A 16,913-nucleotide genomic window follows, 5' to 3' on the forward strand; every position below is an offset into this window, starting at 1 on the left:
CTTGTGTCTTCTCAGCCTGTGTTTCTATACAGGAGAGAGTGAGGTCTGCAGATGCTGGAGATCAGAGCTGAAAATGTGTTGCTGGAAAAGCACAGCAGGTCAGGCAGCATCCAGGGAACAGGAGAATCGACGTTTCGGGCATAAGCCCTTCCTGAAGAAGGGTTTATGCCCGAAACGTCAATTCTCCTGTTCCCTGGATGCTGCCTGACCTGCTGCACTTTTCCAGCAACACATTTTCAGCTGTGTTTCTATACAGCAAATGCGGCAGAGACTACCCTGCTAACTTATGACTCTGAGCCTCACCAGGCAACGGTTAATATTGCTGACCACCTCAACATAAACTACCAACATCATCCATCACTGCTGATGATTGAGAATAATGATAGGACAGTAATTTGCTCTTTTGGGTCAGGACATACTTGAGCCACACTTTACACTGTCAATGGATGCCAGTTTTGCAGCTATACTGAATCGATGGCTAAAAGTGTGAAATGTTCAAAACATATAAACATAGAAAATGGGAGAGGTGTGTTTGGTCCTTCAAGCCTGCTTCGCCAGTCAATACGATCATGGTTGATCATCCAACTCAATAAAGGCAAAACACTGCAGATGCTGGAAATCGAACAAACACAGAGAAAGCTGGAGAAACTCAGCAGATCTAGCAGCACCTTTGGAGAGAGAAACAGAGTTAGGCTTATAGTCCGCTTCTGAAGTAGCATTCCATTCTGAAGTCAAACCTGACTCAAAACACTAACTGTATTGCTCGCTCCAGAAATGCTGCCAGACCTGCTGCGCTTCACCAGCATTTCATGTTTGATACAACTCAGTACACTTTCCTGCTTTATCCCCACACCCTTTACCCTCAGAAGAGCTGTACCTAACTCCTTCTTGAAAACATCCAAAGTTTTGACTTCAACCACTTTTTGTGGCAGTGTTCCACAGGCTCACTATTGCCTGAAGAAATTTTACCTCATCAGTCCTATATGGTCTACCTCAATCCTTAAAGTGTGACCCCTGATTCTAGATTCCCAGTCATCAGGAACATCCTTCTTGCATTTACCCTGTCCAGTTCTACTGGAATTTTTTTTTCATTCATGGGACATGGATGTCACTGGCTGGCCAACATTTATTGTCAATCCCTAATTGCCCTTGAGAATTGGTGTTGTCTTTTTGAACCGCTACACTTCACATGCTATAGGTTGGCTCACAATGCCATTAGGGATCCAATTCCAGGATTTTGACCCAGCGACAATGAAGGAACTATTTCCAGATCAGGATGGCTGTTGGCCTGGAGGAGAACTTGCAGGTAGCAGCTTTCCCATGTATCTGCTGCCCTTGTCCTTCTGGATGGAAGTAGTTGTGGGTTTGGAAAGTGTAGTCTAAGTTCTTTCATGAACTTTGTATATAGTACATACTGCTGCTACTGAACGTTTGTGGGGCGAGTGGATGCTTGTGGATTTGGTGCTAATCAAGGTGGGCTGCTTCATCTTGGCTGATGTCAAGCTTGAGTGTTACTGTAGCTGCACCCATCCAGGCAAGTGGATAATATTTCATCACACACCTGACTTGTGCCTTTTAGGTGTGGTCAGGCTTTGGGGAATGAGGTGGTGAGTTACTCACCATAGTACTCCTAGCTTCTGACCTGGTTTTGTAGCCAGTATTTATACGGTGAGTCCAATTGAGTTTTTGGTCAATGGCAACCCCCAGGATGTTGATAGAGGGGTATTCAGTGATGGTAACGCCTTTGAATTCAAGGGACAGTGGTTAGATAATCTCATATTGGAGATGATCATTGCCTGGAATTTATGTAGTGCAAATGTTACTTGCGACTTGTCAGCCCAACCCTGGATATTGTCCAGATCTTGTTGCATTTGAACATGGGTCGCTTCTGTATCTGAGGAGTCACAAGTGGTGCTGAACAACGTTTAATCATCAGCAAACATCCACACTCTAACCTCATGATGGAGGGAAGGTCACTGATGAAGCAGCTGAAGATGGCTGGGCTGAGGACACTACTCTAAGGAACTCCTGCAGAGATATTCTGGAGCTGAGATGACAGACCTCCAACAATCATAACCATCTTTCCATGTGGCAGATACGACTCCAAGCAGCAGAAAGTTTATCGAGTGTTTAAAGGTTTCTCCGAGATCTCTCTTGTTCTTCTAAACTTTAGTAAATATAATCCTAACTGATCCAGTCTCTTTCCCTGCATCAGTCCTGCCGTCTCAGGAATCAGTCTGGTAAACCATCATTGTACTCCCTCTTTAGCCAGAACATCCATCCTTCGATAGCGATACCAAACTGCACACAATATTCCAGGTCTCATCAAGGTTCAGTACAATTGCAGCAAGGCATTCCTGGTTCCATACTCTCACAATGAAGGCCAATATACCATTTGTTTTCTTCACCATATGCTGCACCTACTTGTTTTCTTTCAGTAATTGGATATCTGTATACATCAGTTTTTGCTGCACAGTCCCTCTTTCAATTTACAGCCATTTAGGTATTTATTTGCCTTCCTGTTTTTGCACACATTTATCCATATTATTCATTTACATGCATTTGTGCGCTCACTCAACTTGTCTAAATCACACTGAAGCATCTCTGCATCCTCCTAGCCAGGTTAACCTCATCTGCAAACTTGGAGATATTACATTGGTTCTTTCACCTGAAATCATTAATATATATTGTGAATAGCTGGAGTCTTAGTACTGATCCCTGAGGTACCCCACTACTCACTGCCTGCCACTCTGAAAAAGACCATTTTTCCTATTCTTTGTTTCCCATCTACCAACCAGATTTCTATCCATATCAGTACACTGTCCCCAATCCCATGAGCTTTCACTTTACATGCTAACCTCTTATGAGGCATCTTATCAAAAACATTCTGAAAAGCTTATTAGCTCTACTAGTTACATATTCAAAACATTGATGATTTGAGAAGCTTGATTTCCCTTTTGCAAATGCACAATGATTCTGTCCAATCCTGTTACTGTTATAAAAGATTAAAAGCAGACCACTTGGATAACGGACTCTAACATTTTCCTCACTACTGATGTCAGGCTAACTAGTCTATAACGCCCCACCCTCTGACTACCTCCTCCTTTAAATAGTGAGGTTACATTCACGACCCTCCAATCCACAGAAACTGTTCCAGACCAAGTTTTCCATTATTTTTAATGCCACTTCCTTAAGTACTCCGGGATACAAATTATCAAACTCCGGGAATTTAATGGCCTTTAATCACAACAATTTCTCCAACACTATTTCCCTGAGCTGGAAGGTTCATTTCCAGACGTTTCGTTAGCCTACTAGGTAACATCTTCAGTGGGCCTCAGGCGAAGCAATGCTGAAAATTCCTGCTATTTATATGCTTGGGTTTCTTTGGGTTGGTGATGTCATTTCCTGTAATGTTATTTCCTGTGGTGAATAGGAAGGGTTTGGAAGGATATGGGCCAGTGCTGGCAGGTGGGACTAGATTGGGTTGGGATTTCTGGACGGGTTGGACGGAAGGGTCCATGCTGTACATCTCTAGGACTCCTTTTCTCAGGGGGTGGTAGATGGAGTCTAACTCGATGTGTTTGTTGATAAAGCTCTGGTTGGAATGCCACGCTTCTAGGAATTCTCGTGCGTGTCTTTGTTTGGCTTGTCCTAGGATGGATGCGTTGTCCCAGTCGAAGTGGTGTCCTTCCTCATCCATATGTAAGGATACTAGTGAGAGTGGGTCATGTCTTTTTGTGGCTAGTTGGTGATCATGTCTATCAACAAACACATCGAGTTAGACCCCATCTACCACTCACTGAGAAAAGGAACAGGAAGTGATTTCACCACAGGAAATGACATCACCAACCTAAAGAAACCCAAACCTATAAATAGAAAGCAGGAATGTTCAGAATTGCTTCACCTGAGGCCCACTGAAGATGTTACCTCTTGGGTAACGGAACATCTGGAAATGAACGGTCCGGCTCAGCGAGCAAACCCACATCCAAAACCTCAACCTGAGCCACAAATTTTCTCAAAACTATTTCCCTATCAATACTGATTCCTTCAGTTGCTCCTTGTCCCTGGACCTTCCATTCAACATTTTTGGGGTGTTATGTGTGTCTTCCTTTGAGAGACAAGAATCAAAACAAGTGTTTAACTTGTCTGCCATCTCTTTGTACCCCATTATAACTTCTTACTTCTAACTGTGAGATCTTTGCCTTAAAAAATCTTTTTCTTTTTGCATACATATAGAAGCTTTTGAAATCAGTTTGTATGTTCCACACAAACTTACTCTCATGCTCTATTTTCCCTTTAATCAATCCCTTTGTTCTCTTTTGCTGAAATCTAAACTGCTCTCAATTTTCAGCTGTTTTAGTCAGCCAATTTGTATGCCCCTTCCTTTGATCCCATACTATCTTGAATTCCCATTATTGGAATTGGTTGGGCCACTTTTCCCATTTTATTTTAGTGCCAGTCAAGAATGAATAATTGTTGCAGTTCCTCCATGCACTCTTTAAATGTTTGTCATTGCTGATCTACCATCATCCCTTTAAGTAATGACCCCAATTTATCATAGCCAGTTCTCTCCTCATACCATTGTAGTTTCCTTTCTTAAGATTCAGGACCCTAGTCTCAGAACCACTATATTATTCTCCATCTTAATGAAGAATTCAAACATATTATGGTCACTTTCCTCCAAGGGGCCTTGCACAATTAGATTGTTCATTATTCCTTTCTCATGACAAAGTACCCAGTTGGTCTGTTCTCTAGGTTAATCCTCAACATATTGATCCAGAAAACAATCTTGTACGCACTCCAAGATTTTCCCCTCTACAGCATTGTTACTGATTTGATTTGCACAATCTATATGCAGATTAATGTCATCCGTAATTACAGCTGTAACTTTACTGCTTGTGTCTCCAATTTCCTGCTTAATGCCTTTGCCAATGTTACCATTACATTTGGGGGTCTATATACAACCCTAACTATTGCTTTTTGCCCCTTTGTGTTTCTGAGCTGTACCCATACAGACTCTAGTTCACCAGAGTTAATACCCTTCCAATTATTGTGTTAATATCCTCTCACCAGAAATGCTACCAATTCTTTTTTTCTCTATCTGTCCTTCCTAAAAACTCAATATCCTGGGATATTCATTTCACCATGCAGCCTTGTCTCCACAATCCCAATGATATCAAACCCATTTATATCTATTTGAATGATTAATTCATCAATTTTATTGCAAATGCTCCACACATTAAGACACAAGGTCTTAATGTTCTTTTTTAAACATGCTTAGTTTCATTCTTTCATTATTTTGCATTGTGGCCCTGTTTGATTTTTTTCCCTTGAATCCTATACCACTCATTTTTCTTATTTCATATTCTATCTTTTAATTTTGCTTGTTTACCTCTATTCCTACATTTTCTGCCATTTTCGTTTTCACCCTTCCCAACCACACTAGCAAATACTCCCCAAGATGCAAGTGCCAGTCCTTCCCACATTCAACTCATCCAGTTTAACCTAGTCCTCCCTCCCTGAGAATCAGTCCAATGTCCCAGAAATCTGTAACCTTCCACTTTGCACCACTTCTCCAGCCACATAGTCTACTGATATATCCTGTTATTTCTTGATTGACTAGCATGTGGCACTGGTAGCAACCCGGAGATTACTACCTTCGAGATCCCACATTTTTAAACTTGCTTCCTAACTCCTTATATTCTGCTTTTATAGTTTAAAAAGGATGGGGTCTTACATCATTGATACGGATGTGTACCATGACCAATGGCCTTCCCACTCCAAAACGTCTTATAGCTCCACCAAAACTCCCTTGAACTTGGCACCTAGGAGGCTCCATACTTCCGTGGAGTCACTGTTTGCAGTCACAGAAACATCTTTCAATTCTTATGATTGATAGCTTTCCAACACGTATTTGCTCTCTCCTACGCAGGAAGCCAAACACGGTGCAACAAATTTGATTGTTGCTACTTTCCCAAGAGGCTATTCGCCCCAATTGTATTCAAAGCAGTGCATCTGTTTTGCTGGAGAATGGCTACAGGGAATTCTGGCTAGTCCTTAATCTTTACACATACGTAAGAACATAAGAACAAGGAACAGGAATGGGCTCTCTGGCCCCTTGAGCTTGCTCCGCCATTCAATAAGATCACGGCTGATCTTTTTGTGGACTCAGTTCCACTTACCCACCTTCTCACTGTATTCCTTAATTACTTTATTGTTCTAAACAAATTTATCTTAGCTTTAAAAAATGTTTACTGAAGTAGTGTCAACTACTTCACTGGACAGGTAATTACATAGATTTACAACTCACCGGATGAAGATGTTCCTTCTCAATTCAGTCCTAAATCTGCTCCCCCTTATTCTGAGTCCATGCCCACTTGTCCTAGTTTCACCTGCCAGTGGAAACATCCTCTCTACTTCTATTTTATCTATTCCCTTCATAATTTTATATGTTCCTATAAGATCCTCCCTCATTCTTCTAAATTCCAATGAATATAATCCCAGTCTACTCAGTCTCTCCTCATAAGCCAACCCTCTCAACTCCGGAACTAACCTAGTGAAACTCCTCTGCATCCCCTCTAGTGCCAGTACAGCCTTTCTCAAGTAAGGAGACCAAAACTATACACAGTACTCCAGGTGTGGCCTCATCAGCACCCTGTACAGCTGCAACATAACCTCCCTACTTTGAAACTCAATTCTTTTAGCAATGAAGGATAAAATTCCATTTGCCTTCCTAATTGCTCATTGTTGAAAATGTGTTGCTGGAAAAACGCAGCAGGTCACGCAGCATCCAAGGAACAGGAGAATCGACGTTTCGGGCATAAGCCCTTCTTCAGGAATGAGGAAAGTGTGTCCAGCAGGCTAAGATAAAAGGTAGGGAGGAGGGGGGAGGGGCTTTGGAAATGCGATAGGTGGAGGGAGGTCAAGGTGAGGGTGATAGGCCGGAGTGGGGTGGAGGCGGAGAGGTCAGGAAGATGATTGCAGGTTAGGAAGGCGGTGCTGAGTTCGAGGGATTTGATTGAGACAAGGTGGAGGGAGGGGAAATGAGGAAACTGGAGAAGTCGGAGTTCATCCCTTGTGGTTGAAGGGTTCCCAGGCAGAAGATGAGGCGCTCTTCCTCCAACCGTCGTGTTGCCATGGTCTGGCGATGGAGGAGTCCAAGGACCTGCATGTCCTTGGTGGAGTGGGAGGGGGAGTTGAAGTGTTGGGCTACGGGGTGGTTGGGTTGGTTGGTCCGGGTGTCCCAGAGGTGTTCTCTGAAACGTTCCGCAAGTAGGCGGCCTGTCTCCCCAATATAGAGGAGGCCACATCAGGTGCAGCGGATGCAATAGATGATGTGTGTGGAGGTGCAGGTGAATTTGTGGCGGATATGGAATTGCTCATTGTACCTGCAGACCAACCCCCTGTGATTCATGCACAAAGACACCCAGGTCCCTCTGCATAGCAGCATGCTGCAATGTTTTACCATTCAAGTAATAATCCTTTTTACTGTTACTCCTACCAAAATGGATGACTTCACATTTATTAACATTGTACTCCATCTGCCAGATCTTTGCCCACTCACTCAAAGTATCATGTTCCTCTGCAAAGTTTCACAGTCCTCTGCACTTTGCTCTGCCACTCATCTTAGTGTCATATGCAAACTTTGACACACTACACGTGGTCCCCAACTCCAAATCATCTGTAAAAATTGTGAATAGTTGCAGTCCCAACACCAATCCCTGAGGCACACCACTAGTTACTGACTGTCAATCAGAATAGTACTCATTCATCCCCACTCTTTACTTCCTGTTAGTCAACCAATCCTCTATTCATGTTAATACTTTACCCATAATGCCATGCATGTTTATTTTCTGCAGCAGCCTCTTGTGCAGCACCTTGTCGAAGGTCTTTTGGAAATCTAGGTACACTACATCCACTGGGTCCCTGTTGTCCATCTTGCTAGTAACGTCTTCAAAGAATTCCAAAAGATTTGTTAAGCATGACCTGCCTTTCACAAACCCATGCTTCGTCTGCCCAACTGGACAATTTCTATCAAGATGCCTTGCTATTTCTTTGTTAATAATAGACTCAAGCATCTTCCCCACTACAGAGGTTAAGCTCACTGGTCTATAATTCCCCATCTTTTGTCTACCTCTCTTTTTAAACAGCGGAGTCACATTTGTTGTTTTCCAATCTGCTGGAACTGCCCCAGAGTCCAATGAATTTTGGAAAATTACCACAAGTGCACTTGTTCTTTCTCCCTCCATCTCTTTTAGTATCCTGGGATGCATTCCATCAGGGTCATTAGCTTGCCCATCACTACCTCTGCTGTAATAGCGATTATTTCCAGGTCCTCACTTACTTTCATCTCTTTGTCAGTTATTGGCATTTTCATAGTGTCCTCCACTGTGAAGACCAATACAAAATACCTGTTCAATGCCTCATATCCCATAACTAAATGCCCCTTCTCATCCTCTAAAGGACCAACGTTTACTTTGGCCACTCTTTTCCGTTTTATTTATTTATACAAACTTTTGCTATCTGCCTTTATATTTTGTGCTAGTTTTTTCTCACATTCTTACTTTTCTTTAAAGTTCTTTTTATGGCTCTCTGTTGACCTTTAAAGTTTTCCTAATCTTCTAGTTTCCTGCTGTTTTTGGCCACTTTGTATGCCTTCTCTTTCAATTTGATAGCCTCCTTTATTTCCTTAGACACCTATGGCAGATTACCCCATTTCTTACAGTCCTTACTTTTCACTGAAATATACTTTTGCCTGGTGGTCAACTTTTCCCTCCCTTCCTGTAAAGGTTTATCCCAGAGTGAGCACCGCTCCATATATGCTATCCACAATACTCTCAGCCTAAATTTAAAGCACAGGCTTTCAGCACCACAGTCATGATATTGTCAGGGCCTTTGCCTTATGCAGTGCACTCAGACATTTCTTGATATGTGGAATTGGCTGCAGATGGAACAAAATGGTCTCCTGTGCACAAGAGGAGACACAGATGAATCATTTACACAGGTCTTCTGACTGAAGAGGGTTACAGATGCTGAACTATCATGTCTTTTGCATTGATGAGCTGGACCCCCCCCGGTCATTGAGGATGGGGGTGTTTGTGATGCATGTTCCCTTGGTTCACCACTTAAAATGTTCATACCATTCATGACAATATGCGGCAGGACTGCAGAGATGTAATTAGATCCATTGTACATAAGTGTGTAAGGATTAGGAGCAAAATTAGGCAATTCAGCCCATCAAGTTTGCTCCACCTTTCGATCATGACTGATATGCTCCTTACTCCCACTTTCCTGCCTTCTCCCCACGACCTTTTAATCCATTAACTAATTAAAAATATAAGTTCACAACCTTGTTCATTGGTTGTGTCATAGTTCATCTCTGACTATCACATGCTGCTCTCATTGTTTTGCATGCATGCGTTTTTGGCAACACATTTTTAGATATGGTGCTGCTTCTGTCACACTCTCCTGCACCACTTCCTAAACTGGAGTTGAATGCATAGCTTGATGGCATAGCAAAATGAGGGATACGGACATACAGATTCTGGTCAAAGACAATTCTGCTGCTGCTCATGGCCCATACTGCCTTACATGCGCAGGTATGTGCTCAGAGATTTGCTCTGCATTTACTGCCTTCAGCACAAATGGTATCGCCACATAACATAGAAAGAGGACTTTGTTCCAGGGTCATGATTGGAGATTTGCCTGGGCAGTGATTGGACAGCAGGAGAGTAATTTGCCCATTAGGTTGGTCATAAATATCTGTGGGAGAGTGTATGTGTAGGGAGAGATTCAGAGAGTCTGAAAGGATGAATTTGATGCAGGGAAGGACAAGAGAAACTGAGATATAGTTTAAAATCAGAGGGTAGTAAATTATTCAGTGCAGAAGCTGGGAAGGGAGGGTAGAAGTTGATCAATGAAAGATTTAGAATAGGGCAACAGGAAAAAAGGATTTAACAAAGATAAAACAGGTTGGAAGAAGGTGAACGGTAAGAAGGTGAATGTCAGAGATGTGGGGAGAGGGGCCAAGGTGTGACTGTGTTAAAGACAGAACTGATTGGATCACAAAAAGGCCAAAATACAGGCTCAATGTGAGGTTGCTACTTATGACCCATAATGTCAATGCAGCATCCACAATAAGGCTTGGAAAGTCAATGTCTTGCCCTCAGGTTGGATGGAAATTCTGAAGGAAACCATACTGCAAGACAGCAAGTCTAAAGGGATAATAGATATAGTGAGAGGGAGTAAAGGCATGCAAGATTAGGCCACAGAAAACTCACTTGACTGGAAAGTTGACCACTGAGGAAGCTGGAGTTGGTGATAAGAAAGTAAAGAGCTCTTTGGAGAATGTGTAGAGAACTACTGAGGGTAATTGAAGGCAAACCTTGAAGTGCTGTATAGACTGCTACCACAATAATAGCTGTATACAGCCAGTGAATAACACTACTTGCCCAAGAGTTTCCTCTTTATTCTGCATTACCTGGCTAATTTCTATTAAATGGATAAAGTTCTCACCACATGGCTCCAAAAGATTAATATCCATTACATTACATGAAGGGTGCTGGTATTACAATGTTCTAAAATGTCCCCAGTTTTAATTCCAGTCATTAACATCCCACTTGCACACTTAGGACCAACACCCAGTCAGGGAGAAGGGAGTAAAGATTACCTGCACAGCTGAGGTGGTGGCTCTCGGGTCAAAAATTCGTAGCTTCTTATCCTAATAACGATAAAAAAAATCAGTACAAGAAAGGAAGGTGGAATTGTCCACATTTAGAGCACAGTGTTTAGAAAAAAAATAAAAACATTTATAGCCACTCATAGGGAATGTTAAAGGAATTGCATTATGCTCAGCATCTAACCAGGGTATTGTACTCAGATTAATATCAGATTTTCACACACTACTCAGATGACAGCCAACATTAATGAAACTACAAAATTTGGGGGGGGGGGTTGTGGTTTGCGCCACGTACACAAACACACGCTCACAAGCAAAGCGTAGGTTGGGGGGGGGGGGATGTTGACAAACACAGTGAGGTAGGGAAGGTTGAGAGCTCTAGCTGGGGAGGCAGACAGCATAGGTCAGAAGGCCCATTGTACCCAGAGATGGTGAATGCACGCCATCTAGTGGTTAGATTTGACTCTGACCAAAATCAAATTTGAAGTGCAGTTAACAGTAAAATGACAATTCTTTTAAATGAGTAACATCAAGAGTAAACAAAAACAAATTCCTTCACGTTTTACAGGTGTAAATGCAGAAAGGAAACTGCTGAGAAGACACAAGTCATTTAGGAAGTGATACAAAATGCCTGACTTCTTTTCCCTACTGCAAAAGATCTTAAACATATCTTCCAGTTTCCCACACTATCAACAAGTGACAGATAATATTATAAAAATCATAGGGCAAAACGTAGTAAGGAACACTGGGGAAAAAAAGATACTAGAGCTGCTAATGGGACTAAGCTCCATATATGTTGGCCCACATCCTTAGAGTGTCAAACAAAAAAAAAGCAGGATAGCTGATGCACTGTTTGCAATCTTCCAATTCCCTGGATTCTGAAAAAGTCCCAGCAGATTGGAAAATCTCAAATGTAACACCACTAATCCAGAAAAGAGGTAGACAGAAAGCAGGAAATTATGGGCCAGTTTGCCTGCTTGTTATTGAGAAAACACTGAAATCCATTATTAAGGATGTACTTAACAGGCCATTTAGAAAATCAAAATATAATTAAACAAACTTGACATTTTATGAAAAGAAATTCATGACAAATTCATTAAGCATTATTGAGGATTTAATAGACAGAGTGGATAAAGGTATCCGTCGAAGAGTGTATTTGAATTTCCAAATACATTGAATACGATACCACACAGAAGATAAGAGCTCATTGTCTTGGGGGTAATACTATCGAATGGGTAGAAGACTCGATAACTAACAACAACATTTTGGGATAAAATGACTCATTTAAGCTAGTGACTGTAAACAGTGAGGTGCCACAGGGATCACAGTTTTTAAAACTTCATTCACGGGATGTGGGCATCACTGGGCAGGCCAGCATTTATTACTCATCTCTAATTACCCAGAGGGGAGTTAAGAGGCAACTGCTTTGCTACGGATCTGAAGGCATGTGTAGGGCTAGACCAGATAAGGGTGGTAGTTTCCTTCCCTAAAGATTAGTGAACCAGATGGGTGTCTTCTTGACAATTGATGATAGTTTTATGGTCACAATTAAACTCCTAATTCCAGATATTTTTTGATTCAAAGTTTACTATCTGCCATGGCAGGACTCAAAGCCTGGTCGCTGGATTAATAGTCGAACAATACACCACTAGGCCATCACCTCCTAATGCTGGGACTTAAACTATTTATCATCAATGTTATTGATCTGAACGAACAGAGTATACTGCAGCTAAATCTGCCACGGATACAAAAATAGGTTGGAAAGCAAGTTATGAGGATGATTCAAAGAGGTTGCAAAGAGATATAGATAGGTTAAATGAGTGGGCAAAATTTGGGTGGAGCATAATGAGAGAAAATGTCAAGCTATCCACTGGTAAGAATGGAAAAGCCAAATACTTGAATAGAGAAACTACAGAATGCTGAAATACAGAAAGTTCCAGATGTCTTCTGACATGAATCACAAATTAGCATTCAGGTACATGTAGTAATTAGGAAGACTGGGAATAGTTGCCTGCCTACAAATTCTATAGAATATCCATGATCTTAGGAGAAAAATATAGGCACTCAGAATAAATTACTCTAATCCATAGATTAAAGGAAGCTTTATTTATTTAACTGTAAGTGATGATTTCATGGAATACCATCATGGGTTTGCTCCTCATCTATACCTTCAATGCACCTGAACATGGTTTTGTTGCCAAATACTGAAACCATTAACTACTGTCTAAACTGGTAAAGGAACCAATTAAAAGGTCCTCTATTTTGACTTCAGCAATTGACTTTTGGCTGCAAATTTGAGTGCTCAAAACAACTTTGGAAATACTTAGCAATTAAACAGAAGACAGTGACATTTATCTAGATCCACTGAACATTACTGAATGAACTCAGCCTGACTCTCTCTGATTAGTGACAATTACCTTACTTGATGAACCAAGGAGGCAACCATCTTTCTTCCAAGTTAAGCTTTGAATTTGATCCCCATGATCTTCAAGAGCTAGAAGAAGAGAGTACAGAGTAAGGCACAGATTTACTATGTTTTAGACCTAAAGGCATGAGGTGAGAGAGAAGCGATTTACCAGGCAGAGTTGGGCAAAGCTCACAAGTGAAGGAGAAAACACTGCAGGAGAGATGGAGACAGGAAGTGGAAGGAATTTACACTGTCATGATAATCCTTAAACAATTCAGTTGACTATACATGCAGAGCAGCTCCAAACAGCTCTACAAGGTGCCACCTCCAAACAGACCCCAGCACCAAGGATATATTTCCCTCCCCTATCAGCTTTCCGTAGAGACCACTCCCTCCGCGACTCCCTTGTCAGATCCACACCCCCCACCGACCCAACCTCCACTCCTGGCACCTTCCCTTGCAACCGCAGGAGGTGCAACACTTGCGCCCACACCTCCCCCCTCACTCCTCTCCAAGGCCCCAAAGGAAACTTCCATATCCGCCACACATTCACCTGCACCTCCACCCACATCATCTACTGCATCCGCTGCAGCCGATGTGGCCTCCTCTATATTGGGGAGACAGACCGCCTACTTGCGGAGCGATTCAGAGAGCACCTCTGGGCCACCCGGACGAACCAACCCAACCAACCTGTAGCACAGCATTTCAACTCCCCCTCCCACTCCACCGAGGATATGCAGGTCATTGGACTCATCCACCGCCAAACCACAACAACCCGACGGTCGGAGGAGGAGCGTCTTATCTTCCGACTGGGAACACTCCAACCGCAGGGGATGAACTTGGACTTCACCAGTTTCTTCATCCCCCCTCCCCCCACCTTGTCTCAGCCGAATCCCTCCAGCCCGGCACCGCCTTCCTGACCTGCAGTCTTCTTCTTGACCTCTCCGCCTCCATCCTACTCCGACCTATCACCCTCACCTTGACCTCTTTCCACCTATCACATTTCCAACGCCCCTCCTCCAAGTCCCTCCTCCCTACCTTTTATCTTCTCCTGCTGAACACTCTCTGCTCATTCCTGAAGAAGGGTCTGTGCCCGAAACGTCGAATCTCCTGTTCCCTGGATGCTGCCTGACCTGCTGTGCTGTTCCAGCAATAAAGTTTCAACTTTGATCTCCAGCATCTGCAGACCTCACTTTCTCCTACAAGGTGCCAGCCTTGGCTAACCCCTTGAGAGTTCAAGGCCCTCTTTGTCAGGGATATCAGCCCATAATCCAGCCAGACATTACAGTGCCGCACTGTAATAGGTGCCAACATTTGGACACACAAAATGATCATCTACCCTCACAGGTGGACATAAAAGATCTCATGACACTAATTCACAAGATATACAGAACTTTTCCCCAACTCTCCAGAACAACATTTATCTCTCAACAAACTGTATAATAACTGGTGATTTTTAAAAAATTCTGTGATCTGGATAATGTTGACAAGGTTTATTTATTGGTCACTGGTAGTTACATTAAGAGGCCAGTGCTGGGATCCCTTCTTGAACGCACTATGCACTGATTTAGTCCAGAGTGCCTTTCTAGGATTTCAGAGGACAGTTAAGGATCAAGTTGGTGATCAACTGTAACCAAAGAAAACTCCAAACAGAGTAAGGATGACAATTTTCACAAAAAAAGATTTTAACGCTGCTGGGTTTCACTAAATGTCAGCTTCATGGTCACTTCTGTTGATGTCAATATTTTGAGCAAGCAATTACATTACAACAGCAACTACATTTCAAAATACTTAACTGGCTATGATTATGGTCTGACAGGATTTGGCAACCAACATCAACAAGGAGAGTGGCAGCCATGGACTCAAAGAAAGCTGATCCTGTAACAGGGGTCAACTCCAGCAGACAAAGTAGCAGACAAAAAACTCAAGAAGCACAAATTCCAGGCAGAGGAGGAATCCCAGAAGAGTTAAGGCAAAGAGACCATTCATCCTCTTATGCCTGCATCAGCTCATTAAATAAGCATCATTACCTAATGCCAATCTCCTACTATTTCCCCAAATCCTTGCCCATTATTTTTATCCAAATAAAGATTTAATGCCCTCTTGAATGCCTCAATTGGACCTGCTTTCACCAAACTTCTAGCCAGTGCATTCCATACTCTTGACTACTTGCTGAGTGGAAAAGTTCTCTCAGATCACCCTTACTTATTTTGCAGATCATTTTAAATCTATACCCTCTTGTTCTTTTTATGACCTGGATCTCCCTTTCTACTCAATCCAGCCCGCTCATGATTTTGAGGAGATCTCCTCTTAGCTTTCTTCTCTCTAAGGAGAATAGTCCAAACTTCTTCAATCTATCCTCATTCCTGAAATCATTCTTGTAAACTGCTTCTGTGCAGGGACATTAAAACCCTCACTCACACGAATTGGGAAGGCAGCAGGATGAGTGACTATATGCTGGAGAAGAGGATAGGATGCAACTGGAGAAAATATAAACACAAAAGGCTGGATCTGAGAGGGACAAGGTTACTGCTGCTATCGCTTAAAGGAACCATTTGAACAGAACTATTATGTAGTGTATAAGACTGCTACTAATGATTCAGATAAAAGGCGATTCTTGTGGATCCACACCATGAGTAGAGATGAAGATCTTCTGCAGAAGTAACATTATTTGGAAAACTACGTTGATAGAACATGAGTTAATTGAGCTGCACTCAAATTAAAATGAGAAAGTCCTTGACATAAAGAAGTTGAAGCTCTACATACACAAAGCAACGAAAAACTATGACTCAACTTAGCAATGTTCATATTGCACAGTAAATACGAGATGCATGTTACAGCTGCTATTTAACATGTAACTATGATTTATACTGATCACATTTTGCTTGTTAATTTATACTTACATTGATTTTGCATTGATCATTATTTATTTAAAATAAAAAGAAACCTCATACACCATCAGATTGTCCTCAAATCTCACCTGCCATTGCTTTCTTCTGTGAGACATCCCATATTTTGGCTGTATTTCCAGCTCCACTTGCTAAAACTCCATCTGCAGAAGGATGAAACAATACACATTCCACCCTCACAGCTTCTGGTCCCAGAGTGATGTTCTGTCCAGATGATACCTGCTGAAAAGTGTCAGGTAGTCGCCAAAGCTTTACCTGACCATTAGAAACATTTGATATTAAACACAAAGATTTTGTTCTATTTTGTTAATCAAATACATTGAATATTTTTAGATCCCAAGACACAGCAGATGCAAAGGTAAAATACAGCCCCAGCTTTCCCCCACTACACCACTCCAAATAGGAATCACTCCACATGGAGCAGCCCATTTCCTCATGATGGAACTTCCCCATCTCCTGTGCAAGATGCCCTGCGAAGAATGGTAGCTTACCATCACATCAGCTGAACACGTTGCCAATAATTCATCATCAAATGGGGAGAAATCAAAATCAGTCACCAGATCTGTAAAGAGAAAAGGCAACAGTTCATACTGACATTGCACAGCTCAAGACCATGTAAGGTACACTAACATTCTGGTTACGCTACTGGATTGGCAATTCGGAGGTCTGGAATGGAGTGATGATCCAGAGACATGGATTCAAATCCCACCATAGTATCATGAGAATTTATATTGAGCAACACAATAGTTCTTTTTATTCTCTCAGCATTTATAGGCTTCACTGGCTAGGCACTTGCTTGAATACAGTAGAGTGGTTTACTGTTTCATTTCGACACAGTATGATCATGTGTAGGGCAGACCAAACAAGGACTGAAGATTTCCTTACTTTAGGAATATTAGTGAACCAGAGGGGTTTTCAC

General features: G+C 42.1%; 1 protein-coding gene across 1 annotated transcript in view; it reads right to left on the reverse strand.

The window, feature by feature from the left end:
* LOC122560634 (coronin-7-like) overlaps positions 1-16,913 on the reverse strand; it is a 172,057-nt gene that overhangs the window by 126,151 nt on the left and 28,993 nt on the right. The window contains exons 4-7 of the mRNA XM_043711484.1: positions 16,486-16,556; positions 16,066-16,249; positions 13,096-13,172; positions 10,670-10,720 (exon numbers count right to left, since the gene is read on the reverse strand). Of these exons, the coding sequence (XP_043567419.1) occupies positions 10,670-10,720; positions 13,096-13,172; positions 16,066-16,249; positions 16,486-16,556 (383 nt within the window). The remainder of the gene's footprint in view (positions 1-10,669; positions 10,721-13,095; positions 13,173-16,065; positions 16,250-16,485; positions 16,557-16,913) is intronic.

The sequence above is a fragment of the Chiloscyllium plagiosum genome, chromosome 21 (assembly GCF_004010195.1).
Source record: "Chiloscyllium plagiosum isolate BGI_BamShark_2017 chromosome 21, ASM401019v2, whole genome shotgun sequence".
Classification (NCBI taxonomy): Eukaryota; Metazoa; Chordata; class Chondrichthyes; order Orectolobiformes; family Hemiscylliidae; genus Chiloscyllium; species Chiloscyllium plagiosum.